This window comes from Dendropsophus ebraccatus, chromosome 3 (genome assembly GCF_027789765.1).
Source record: "Dendropsophus ebraccatus isolate aDenEbr1 chromosome 3, aDenEbr1.pat, whole genome shotgun sequence".
Classification (NCBI taxonomy): Eukaryota; Metazoa; Chordata; class Amphibia; order Anura; family Hylidae; genus Dendropsophus; species Dendropsophus ebraccatus.
In genome coordinates, this window is record NC_091456.1 from 134,878,865 (window position 1) to 134,891,754 (window position 12,890).

The 12,890-nt window shown below is 41.5% G+C and overlaps 1 protein-coding gene across 2 annotated transcripts in view; it reads right to left on the reverse strand.

The window, feature by feature from the left end:
• The window catches only part of ADAMTS6 (ADAM metallopeptidase with thrombospondin type 1 motif 6), a 204,936-nt gene that overhangs the window by 84,756 nt on the left and 107,290 nt on the right, over positions 1–12,890 (reverse strand). For both annotated transcript variants that reach the window (XM_069962724.1, XM_069962722.1), the window contains exons 10-11: positions 11,655–11,796; positions 639–746 (exon numbers count right to left, since the gene is read on the reverse strand). In XM_069962724.1, the coding sequence (XP_069818825.1) occupies positions 639–746; positions 11,655–11,796 (250 nt within the window). The remainder of the gene's footprint in view (positions 1–638; positions 747–11,654; positions 11,797–12,890) is intronic.

Below are 12,890 nucleotides of genomic sequence, written 5' to 3' on the forward strand. Positions count from 1 at the left end.
ATAAGCCCCAGATCCCTGGACGAGCAAGAAATGCTTTCAATTGCATGGGTCCCCTACGGACCCTTACTCATTGCATGCTGCCAGAGGGCAAGAAGATGCTGTCGACGTGGTAATAGGAAGAATGTGATTTTGTTTCCAAGGACAACTACCTACCTTCAGGAGGCACCTACTTACCAACTGGCTACACTACCTACAGGGAATACCTACCTGTGGACTGAAGGAGCCTACCTACAGGGGAAATATACTTACCTAGTGGGAGAACATACCCACCTCTAGGGAACACCTATGCATTGGCACCTACCTACAGGAGGCACCCATCTACCCAATGAGAGAACCATGCAACCTAAGGGCACATTATTATCATTTAAAGGAGTATGGATGGGGAAAAGGTGAGAAGGCTGCTGGATAATTGGGAAGCCTAAGATGGTTTTCTAACAGATTTTACACAATACAAGAATGGTTGAAGAATTATGGCCCTAATAGATCATATGTACACAATCTCATCTAGTTTTTTTTTAATTCAGGAAGACACAGCTCCACTGAAATTACATTGTAAATTGGCATTGCACTGCAACTAACAAGCATGTAGATAGAAAAATTGATTGATAGATAGATAGATTGATTAGATAGGAACTTGCCCCTTTTTCGATGCTCCCAGTCTGACACAGGGTCCCTTCGGCAGCAGGAATGCTGTTGGTTACACATCTGTTACTTTTGCTCAGACACCAGAGCTCTCTACACACTTCCTAGGAAAGAAGGCAGAAGCAAGTTGGTCAGAATTATAGATACATAGTCATAGGCTGCTTTGCATTGAGTGAATGAGAACTATATGCACATTATTCTAATGTACCTACAACCTCTTTAAATATAATCTTACTTCAGGTGGAAAACCTCACAACTCCTTCAAAAATTCTTAAAATGGTAACAAAGTATTCTCTTGTTCGTCTTGACCGACTGACCCGTATTTGTCTATGCATGTAACAGCAGTTCCTGTTTGATCAAGACTTAATACCTTATAGAAGACACTTTACAAATGTACTTATCTGACCACACACCACAATTTCCCCGTTTCCAAAGGAACAATGGCATTCTCTTGAATCAGTGTACATAGTAACACCAGTAACTGTACTGCATGCAGTACAGATCTGATGAAAACAGAGAAAGGCCATGCACGTTTGATACAGATATAAGTAAAAAACAGTTGTTTTTTAAGGCGGCACATCTGTGTCGAGGGTGGTGCTCGTAATAAGAAAACATATGACGGGACGTTTTGGCATAAAGCCTTCCTCAACTGTCTAGAGGAAGGCTTGATGCCGAAACGTCCCGTCATATGTAATCTGATGACTTTATTACAATAAAATATTTTTGAAGCGTGATATGGTGAGTGCCGAGAATGGACTTTTGAAATGATACAGATATAGGTTCCTTAGAGGATGGCTGAAGCTCGGACAATATATGTAGCAAACTGTACAAAGGAAAACAATCTTTATGTAAACTATCACATTGTAGAAAATAAAAATGTAGTTTGGGCTTGATTTTCATGATTTCTAACAGCAAAACCAGACATGGACATGGAAGTTATATGATAGGCGACCATGAGCAAAATTGCTGAATTGTTCTGGTCCGGCTAAGTTGTCTGAACCCAAACGCTTGGCATTTGACTCCCTATGGCTATGTTCGCACAACTTCAAAAATAGAGAAAAGGCCCTGACTGACTGCAATGGCAACGCATTGAAGGCAATGGAAAGACGGACGTCCATTGCACACAATGTATTAAATAACGAACGTTCTTACCGCAGACGTCAAAATAATGAACATGATTATTATTTTCAGACGTCTTTTGCAAACAGCGGACATTTTTTATTAGTTATCTGCACAAAGTTTTTCTTTTGTCACCGTTCTTTCTCTGTTTTTACTATTAAATTCAATGGACTTTTCAATTAAGACACACCCAAAGGCCAATTAGTAACCCAAACTAGAATAATGTACAAACACCTGTCATTGCACTAAGGGGAGGCTAGACAGCTAAATGATGTCCGTTATTTTAGATTTAAAATAATGGACATCATTTTAAATAGAGCTGAAAAGACAACGTGTGAACTTAGCCTAGAGGTACAACTCCCAGGGGGGCAGCTTTTATTGGGTGACAACTCAAGGGATCCTCTACTATTAGAGTATAACTCACATGGGGCCCTCTCCTATAAGGGTATACCTCACAGGGGGCCCTCTACTATAAGGGTATACCTCACAGGGGGCCCTCTTCTATAAGGGTATAACTTACAGGGGGCCATCTGCTATAGGGTCAGCCATTATAGGAGGCCGCACCAGACCAGGCCATTTACTATGAGAAGGCGACTTACAGGGAGCCTTATACTGTAGGGCGCTGAACTACCTCCTATTCTCTCGTTCTTGAAGCACCACAGGCAAAAAGCTGGACAATGCATAGTGCATGTGCCTGTACACAGCGATGCCTCTGGCTCTCCATAACCTTTAAAGGTCGCATTGGGCAGACCATTTGGCAGAACGCTGCAAGATACGTTCAGACGTACGGCCTTTCCGGGAAACCAGCGGCACTATTACCACGCCGATGCTTTACACTGTCCCGTTGAAATTAAGTTTACCAGAGGGAAAGCACAAGAAGAGAATACCGCCGGATTACTAGGTGAATGTAAACTCAACTTAACAAGTAAATCAGTTACTCTGATAGAGAGGGGTCTATATTCATAGGTAATAATGAACAGTTTTTCCTCATTTGTAGACATACAACTTCCATCCTTCTGAGAAGACTTTTTACCAAATGTTAAAAGGGTAATTCACTAAACTCTACAGAACTACCCATTCTTTTACAGCCATGCGTAAAGGTAGACTGCATAGTGTGAGCCAAGGCTTTCTGCAAAGCAAAGCACACCGAGTGGCCTTAAGTGGGAACTGAAGGCCCATGAATGTCATTACCAGGTCCCAGGTTTTGCCTGGTGTGTCTCTATGAGATAGCCCCACTCCTTTTGCCTTTATAGAGGTATTCCCATTTGTTCCTGTGTATAGGGAATAACATGCTAATCAGCATGTTATTCCATAACACGTAAATTCTCATGCGTTCCACTCTTCTCTTAAGGGTCTCTGAACATTTATGAGCTCTGAAATATTGGGCAGCCCTATAGACAGTGAATGGACTACTGGATGCACACACACCTGATGCAACCTTCATTTCCAAGTGCTGAATCCCTCAGATGGGAATACCCCTTTAAGGGGAATGTGTCACCTAAATTTTCTTTTACTGATTAGAATCACATACTAAAACTTGTTCTTTTATTTTAATCTGTTTCTATTTTCTTACTTACATTTTTTGTTTTATTTCACTATTTTATTTCATTGCCATTATGCCTGGGAAGTTTTTAACAGCATTTAGTGACGTGCTTTACAACCAGACTCATGGACTTAGACGACAATAGACAGATTCTGTCCTCTTGAGATGAATGTAAAACATCATTAAGCATGCTCTGTGACATTTGAAAAGGTCATTCCAAAGACAGCTGCTATTGTCTTGTATTGATGCAATCTACATACTGGCATCACATGACGCTGTAATGCTGTACAGATCACTTTGCAGCAGCCTCCTCTTATCACTACAGACACAACAGAAAGTCTCAGCTTAGTTTTAGCCCCAGTGGTGAGAATAAAAACGCTAAGATTTTCAGATTATTTTATAATCTACATAGAAAAATTGAAAATTAGAAAAAAGTCACCAAAAATTCATAAAAAACTGTTTACCATAAAAACATTATTTAAAGAATAAGTCATTTTCTGATGGCACATTCCCTTTAAATGTGAATTTATTGGCATCATTACTAAACATGTAGATTGTTGTATGTTGATTTTTGCAAATTGTTAAGTAGTGAAATTCTCCTTTAATTATTGCTACGCAGTCATAGCTCTTATATCCAGCAGGCGATGTTGGTGGCCACAAGAAATGCCTCCAATCTATTCTGCTACTAAAAGTACCTTTTCAGATGCAGGACTAAGACCAATGGCAACATTTATATTGAATCTTTTCATTTGTTTTACTGTTCGGCAGTTTAATAAAACATGAGAATAATAACAGGCAGTTGACATAAAATATATTATTGCGCAGTATAAATCAAATTGCTTCCTGAAGTTTACGTGATGACTCTTTCAACATCCAGGCAGGAGGCTGAAACAACTTTGAACAAAAAAATGTCTGCCAGGTGTTTAAAAATGCCTTGACAAGACTGACAGCAATTATAGACAAATAACGCACACCCATGGTACAAACTATTCCAGGTAATTATACCGCTCCAACAACCACAGGCCTAAGAAAAGGAGATGAAAATCCTGATGTTACAAGAAAGTGGGAGAGACCATTAACCAGCGCAGAACATGGCAACCTGAGCATTGGTCAATTATAAACAAATGAAAACAAGAAAGTCCTGGACAAGTTAATGATAATGGAGTTTTTGTGCCCCGGAGGAAATACTCAACTTAGTGTAGCCTTTGTTCTACCAGAGAAGTGTTCTCCAACTGGCTCTATTCTCATTATCCTATCAGTAACATCTTTTAACAGCTGTTATCAATAAAACTGCCTAAAGCTATTGCAGAAAGTCGACCCACAGAGGTCAACAGAGCAGCACTTTTTTTTAAAAGACATAAAATTATCTGGTAGCAATAAAGAAGAACTTACGTACTGTAGGAAATTAAAAAAAACAACAACATGTGGTACACCTAGGAGGAAAGGGGGTTCAGGGTATGTTCACACATGCTGGAAATGCTGCAGATTGTTTTTGAATCAACCGATGTTAGAAAGTTATACAGATTTGTAAATTATTTCTATTTAGAAATGTTCCTGTACTTATTAGCTGCTGTATGTCCTGCAGGAAGTGGTGTATCCTTTCCAGTCTGACACAGTGCTCTCTGCTGCCACCTCTGTCCATGACAGGAACTGTTGGGAAAACCCCTCTTTCTCTGGACAGTTCCTGTCATGGACAGAGGTGGCAGCAGAGAGCACTGTGTCAGACTGGAAAGGATACACCACTTCCTGCAGGACATACAGCATCTGATAAGTCCTGGAAGACCTGAGATCTGCTATCATTTTATGATCAGTAGGATCCCTGCTAACCCTGAGAATAAAAGGGCAGCAGGAACCTGCTGTGCATGGATCTGTAGCATGACTGCATAGGTAAATAGAGATGGCTGGGTAGCCAAGAATTTCAACATGCAGGGAAAAAATGGAAAGAGGACACACCACCACGTCAGTGCCTTAAAGGGGAACTTCAGGTAGAGGTTAAAAAATGAAACTTCTGCAGAAGCATATAGCTTTACTTACCTATCTACCCCAGTTTTGACACTACCAAAAATCCATTTGTTTGTTTTTTTTTGGTTCTGTATTGTGTTTCTGTACTACCTGGTTGAGCAGTTCCCAGAATGCAGTACTACAGGTTCCAGAATGCATTGCTTTCCCTTAGCTGTTCATCACAGTCATCCACCTTGCCCAAATCTGTTGCAGAACATCTAGGCTGTGTTCACACATTGCAGTTTCATTGTGTTACTGAATTATTTGCAGTACTTTATCATTTCTTTGTGTTCCCGCCCACACAGCGTGCTGTATTCTCTACCTGTAACACCACACAGCACGCTGTATTCTCTACCTGTAACACCACACAGCACGCTGTATTCTCTACCTGTAACACCACACAGCGTGTTGTATTCTCTACCTGTAACACCACACAGCACATTGTATTCTCCACCTGTAACACCACACAGCACGCTGTATTCTCTACCTGTAACACCACACAGCACGCTGTATTCTCTACCTGTAACACCACACAGCACGCAATATTCTCTACCTGTAACACCACACAGCACGCTGTATTCTCTACCTATAACAGCACACAGCACACTGTATTCTCTACCTGTAACACCACACAGCACACTGTATTCTCTACCTGTAACACCACACAGCACCCTGTATTCTCTACCTGTAACACCACACAGCACGCTGTACTCTCTACCTGTAACACCACACAGCACGCTGTATTCTCTACCTGTAACACCACACAGCACGCTGTACTCTCTACCTGTAACACCACACAGCACGCTGTATTCTCTACCTGTAACACCACACAGCACGCTGTATTCTCTACCTGTAACACCACACAGCACACTGTATTCTTGTCACGGCCGCGGCGGCGTCCTGTGTTCCGGGCCGCCGCCGCGACCTCCTCCTGCCCCATGCAACCGCCGGGGTCCTTGTGCAGGGACCCGGCGCTGCTGCTAGTTCGGCCCCTGGGGGCTCCTCACCTCTCCTCCGCTCCTGTCTCCGTCTGTGTCGACCGGCGCGCGTCCCCGCCTCCTAGGGCGCGCGCGCTGGCTGTCTCAGATTTAAAGGGCCAGTCCGCCCTTAATTGGTTAGTTGCACCAATCACTCCCTATAAATCCCAGCATGCCCTGTCCCTTGTGTTGGAGCCTCTACATGCTTCCCATAGAGTTTGGCCCAGCCCCCTGTTGTTCCTGATTCCTATCCGCTACCTGGTCCCAAGTCCTTGTTCCTGATACCTATCCGCTACCTGGTCCCTAGTCCTTGTTCCTGGTTCCTGCTCCCCTGTCACTTCATTGCTCCTGTGTTCAGCCCGTCACCTGCGTTTACGCCTACAGACCTCTGCCAGCACCATCTCCTGCCTACTGCTCCTGCAACGCCTCGCCTGCCGTCACTAGCAACCAAGCCAGGGGTAGCGACCTGGGGGTCGCCTGCCGCAGCAAGTCCATCCCGCCTTGTGGCGGGCTCTGGTGAAAACCAGCGGCCCCTTAGACTCCGCTCCCTGGTGAGGTCAGTGCCATCGCTGGTGACGGTCCAGTGGATCCACTACTCCAGGCGTTACAATTCTCTACCTGTAACACCGATATTGGAATAAAGTAAATAACTTTTTGAATTTATTTTTTTCTTTTCATCTCCACGCACATATTATGATTAAGCATCTTTTATCTTTAAAGTTGAGCTTCACAATAAGTTTATCCAATATTATCTTACATGGGATATACTTCTTATGCCTTGTTTATTCTCCAGGTGGGATTGGCAGTGCAGGCTCTGATCTGCTCTGCCGTTTACAATCATTTACTTGTGTAACTGCATCATTTTTGTGAATACGCTGCAGTACTGCAATGAAACTCCAACATGTGTGAACATAGCCCTAATTTCACTGCAGACTTTTGCACAATTAGTAAAATCAGTGTAACACCTGCTTCTGGCCGGTAAGAGATGGTGGAACACTCAGGGGATTGGGGGATCCAGCCAAGCCTCCTGTGAAATCACGCCCTGCCCCCTGTCTGCATCATCAGCCTGATCTCAGCAAACACAATGTGAGACAGAGGCATGGAAGATTTGTCTCCTAAGGTGGGAGAGCAGTGGGAGCAGGAGACAATGTGAATTGGCACAGCCTTATTTTTTTTTTTTGTTTGTCTTTTCCCTCACTTTGATTTTTGTTAAGTTGTTTTAATTGCTATAGCTTGTCAATCAGTCAATGTTTCAGATCGCGATCGATCAAAATGTTTGGAGTTGGGAGAAGTCTGCATGCTTGCACATTCATACCAATTCAGTGACATTATGTGACCACATAGACTTGGTCGACCGCATAGACTTACAACATGGGACTGCTCAGGTCAGATAACACAGAACCGGGAGAAACCGCATGATGCGCAGACTTCTTCCAGCACATTCTCCTGAACAGTTTCAGTCTAAGCATTCAGAAATCAGACCACGACCAATCAAAACCTTGGATATGTCTACTACACATGTATCATCCACAGTCCTTTATTCACCAAATTCCCACCAGACCTGCTTTGCCATACAATGCAGAATGATTCAAATAAAAAAGGTCACTTAACAGATGTCGTAGGCACTAATGCTTGCTGAATATATATGGCTGTTTATACATAGTGCAAGAATATCAAGCAAAAGAAATGCATTTGCTATCAATGGACAGTAGAGGTTTCTGCCAGGACAAGCATCCTTTCAGTGTGTGTAAGCAAACATGCACACGCCACAAGTAGCAGTAGCAATCCTGAGATCCCCAGACAGCTGTCTGGGTGAGATACGTGCATAGACTTTCTATGTGCATATCTAGTCATCTGCCTGGACAAGCACTCACGCAAAGTGGGTAAACAATCCGGCTGTATAGGCCACATTACTACTAAAGCAGAGCACTATATGTGCCTACTACACTACAGTTTCAATGCCGGCTATGTGAAAGGTATAAAGCCATCACAACGTACAAGTAATGCAATCCAGGGGTGTCAATATACACTGTATAGCATGTCTCACTGACAGCATTATACTGAAATGTCTAGAAAGTTTTGGATGAAGAATTATTAAGCAGGGATAATGATTGCACATTTCAGAGAAAGTTCGTAGAAACAGTCACATGTCTGAATGACAACAAAGAAATAGCTGGCAATTATGTTCTTCTCGCAGAGAAGACGTCTGCTGGGATGACAGCAGCGTGAGCGTGCACCATGTAAAGGGCTTTTAAATATTACATTATCACTATAAAATCTTTCATCACAACACAAGGAAATGAATCCTGGATTGCAGAATGACTGGCACAGACTTGCAAACAAATTCCAGGCTGCTAGGAAACACTATTGATAAGGTCAACTCAACAGGTTCACAAGCATCTATTTGGAGGAGAACTTCGTCCCGAAACGTGTCCACCGGCGTTTTGAATGTAGATCTTTAGACTGTTCACTCTTCTGGTAAAAGCCTCTGTAGCCAGATCTGAGGGACACCACTGCAGAACTCAAATGGCCGAAACCAATGGAATTCATTGACCGCCATTGGCATCTGTCATGTTACAGATCTAGCAGAGTGTTATAGAAGCCACACAAAACATAGCTGAATTTAGTCTATAGAGAATGTACAAGTTTGCTAGACGAGTCAATCAAGGGTTACCAGTAGCGATGAGCGTTTGTCTGTACTCAAACTCTCTGTATTTGATTCTTGGAAAACATGGAATAAGCCTATGGCTGGCCAATTGTCAACTATTTCTGTTGTTCAACTTATACTCATTAACATTAGGTTTGGCTTAATATTAATGTGTTATGCCCATATTGTATAATAAAATTCCATAATACACCTTGTTTTATACTCCTGAATGATAAAATATGATCCTTAAAGGGGAATTGCCATCTTAAATAATATAGTTATACTTGTAGGGCTCATCAATTAAAACATTTTTTCAACTACAACCCCTGCTCTGCTCTAAAAACAATGGTGTGATTGGTGTATATACAGCTATAATGTAGATGTTTAGAGATACAGTGTATATATACTGTATAATATATATATATAAATAAGTATACTATATCTATATATGCACCAGCCACACCACATTTTTAGAGCAGAGTGGTGGTCGATAACCTAGACAAAGACCTGCCAACAACGGGAGGGAAGGAGCAGCACATCAGGAGAAGGAGACAAGATTCCTAAATAATTTTTTTAAAATTATTATTAATTGGTGAATATTTTCTGTCTTCAATTGACAAAAGGCATAAAATGACTATTCTCTAACTTGTCAGTTATGAACATTTGATCCTAATCCCTTTATTATTCCAAACCAATGAGAAAAATCATATTACCAATTAAAAAGGGAAACTTTATCTTAATGAAATAAGAACATCTGGAAACTATAAAAAGGGAAAGGATGTAGACATAGACTCATGGCAAGAATACACCTAGGAAGTTGGCCTATTGTTCACTATTAATTACTTATATCAACACCTATTCTTAAAGCAGCGTGATAGAAACGATAACATCCAAAGTCAACATCGGAGAAAAATTGATAGAAACTATGAATATTTAAAGGTCATTACTTTTTGTTATGAATAAAATGCAGCCAGAAAATGTCACCATTAATTATGGATGGGAATGGGGATTTGAGCTGCTGGTGCTTAGAAGATACCACATATTAATAGGATGCAACAACTCAAAGGGAATTTTTATTAGTCAAAAAGATAAACAAAAAAAGAGTTTTCCAACACTGCTACAGATGGCAATGGGATTGTCTAGGATACAAAAATCTTGCTGCTGTCGTCTAAATGACTGGTAGTAACAGCTTAAATGGAACCTGTCATCACTTTCATGCTGCCTGAACCGTGAGTCAACAGGGCAGTCTCCATCAGCTTCTCCCCACCAACCTTGATTAATAGATCTCTCCATTTGGGTATAGAGAGAGATCTATTATTTAAGGCTGGCACAGCCACCAGAAAGCAGGTGTTAGAACAGTTGGTACTAAAAAAAAACAACAAAACATATACTCACATGCCATTCTAATGAAGCTGGGCCCACTGCTCAGATTTCCTGTTCAATGTCTTGACATGATTGAGCTGGTACTTCCTATTTATCCCAAGAGCAGGAAGTTTTAGGCCTCTAGGCCAGGGGACCAGGACCACCCTAAGCACTGCTAAATGTTAATATTTTCTGTGGATAACCTCTTGAAACAGTTGCAATGATCCTTCTTTTACTGGGTGGTGTTAGTTCCACATTATGATGTTGTTCTGGTTTCAGTGCACATTCAATGTGGCCAGTGGCCTGACTATCTAATTCCTACAGTGACTGCTGTGTAGACTGTAAGTAACTCAATCGAAAACTGTGTAAGTCCCACACGGCAGTCATTGGAGAATCGGAAAGTCACTTACTGTAGGTGAGCAGTGGGACTGGAGCGGCATCGTACTGGGGAACTAAAATCACAGAAGGATCACTGTGGCTGTTTAACTGCACAATGTCACTGGCCAAGAGTGCTGCTTCAAACACCCAATGATTAACTGTTATTATTAGGCTGCGGCCAATTACATGGCACCTATTAAAGAGACTCTGTCAGCAGGTTTATGCCATCCTATCTAAAGGTAGCATAAACTAGTGACGGAGACGCTAAATAGATAGATGTATCGCTCACATTGTTCCGTGCATCTGATCCAGAGAAATCATTCTGAATAACATGAACAATAAGTAGACATCTCCATTATGTGCGTGAGCCCAGTAATCCTGCATATTCATGAGAAGCAGAAAACTCCACCCACCAGCTGCTGACTGGCAGTTATCTATCCATGCTGTGTATAGGCAGTCAACTGTCAATCAGCAGCTGGAGGGCGGGGGGAGGGGTGTGGCAAGAATCCTATTCTCCTGCATATAAGGAGAACAGCTAAATGATGTAAGTTACCATTGTTCTATTTAGCATTTCTGCCACTAGTTTATGCTGCCCTCATTTAAGGCAGCATAAACCTAGTGACAGATTCCCTTTAAGCATTAACATGAATTGGTGACCACCAAGTCCTCCAAATCAAAAGCCACTTTTTGCAGAGTCTCTCCACTTTGAATAATAAAGTTTTGCCCTGTGCAGGTACCCTTCTTCTTTACAGTTCTTTGGCATACTTGCAACCTTAATTTAACCAATTTAATCTTAGAATTGCATTTCTTAAGTTTAAAACAAAAAATATTGGATCAGAAAATTGATTTTTTTTTTCACACATTTTCTTAAGAGTCACACCTAAACCAGGTTTTATCATCTTACTCGGTTTTCCAGGCTCTAATGATTAGAAGTCAAAGCTAATGATGACAACCCAAGCAGATTGTAGAGATGACAATTTCTTACCCCATATTTACATTGACGAGATGTTGCTCCATATTGGAATCGGCACTGCTCATCAGCATCGTACACTTGACCAGGAGCCACTGCAGGGTACACAAAGTCACGTTTTGGAGGTTCATTGTCAAGACATGTTCCCCGGCCTGAACTGGTTAACACAGAACAGAATTAGGACTGATAAACTTGGGAAAAAACTAATCATAGACTAGACTTAGTAACTAAGAGAAGCAATGAATGTCTGATTGGTTTCCATAAAACCATATGTAACCATCATACACACTGGAAAATAAAAGCTGTTTAATACGCATAGGCTTTAGTCTATACCACCAGAGCATGCCCTTCACAGGATTTCACCTTGTTACATAGCACTTACAGGTTTACATGTCACTGTATAAGAAATATTCCAAGTGTCTTAATGCTGTAAGCTATGTTTAGGTGTCTCTGACATTGCAAGAAAAATTGACCAATCAAAATGGGATAAACAGTAAATTTCTCAAAGAACTCAGTAACGACATGATAGATATTTTAGCATTCTCAGTAAAATAGTAAAAGTATAATATGAGCTCTCTTGTTACATACATCTCCTGATAGATTAGATGTGATCACTACTAATATGGAATTGTCATGAGTCACGTATCAAAATCAGTCAGAGCCAAATGAATATGAAAATCTAATCAGTTTTCTAGAGGTAGGATGTGATGGGTCTGTCTAGCTCCTGGACCCATGCCAAAGATTCTGAAACTGGAGAACCCATTAAAGGGATTTTCACAAAGAAATGTATGGCATTGGCATAAACATCCAATAGATGCTTTCCAATCCCGCAGCTTTGGTCCCCCCAGTCCCAGCCACTTCTGGGTCTGAGTGGGGACCTGGGATGTGGAGCATTAGGCCCGCTCTGCCAGTCAACGGCTGAGATGGGAGCCCACATCCTCCCCAGCACTCTGCCTGTGGTTCTGCTTTAATGAAAACTATAACTGTAATGTTTACTTACTAAAAAGTGCTCTGTAAGGTTTCAATGGGCTCTGTCATTTCAAAATCTTGACATGTTTTAGATACATCAGAAGAAGAGGATCCAACAGCATCTCTAGTAATGAAAAAATCCTTAAGCTTTTATTGCATAACCAGGAAAAAGTAGAGACCCTGATGGGTTAAAATGTTGCCTAATTGTACCTGGTTATGCAATAAAAGCTTGAGGATTTTTTCATTACTAGAGATGCTCTTGGATCCTCTTCTTCTGATGTC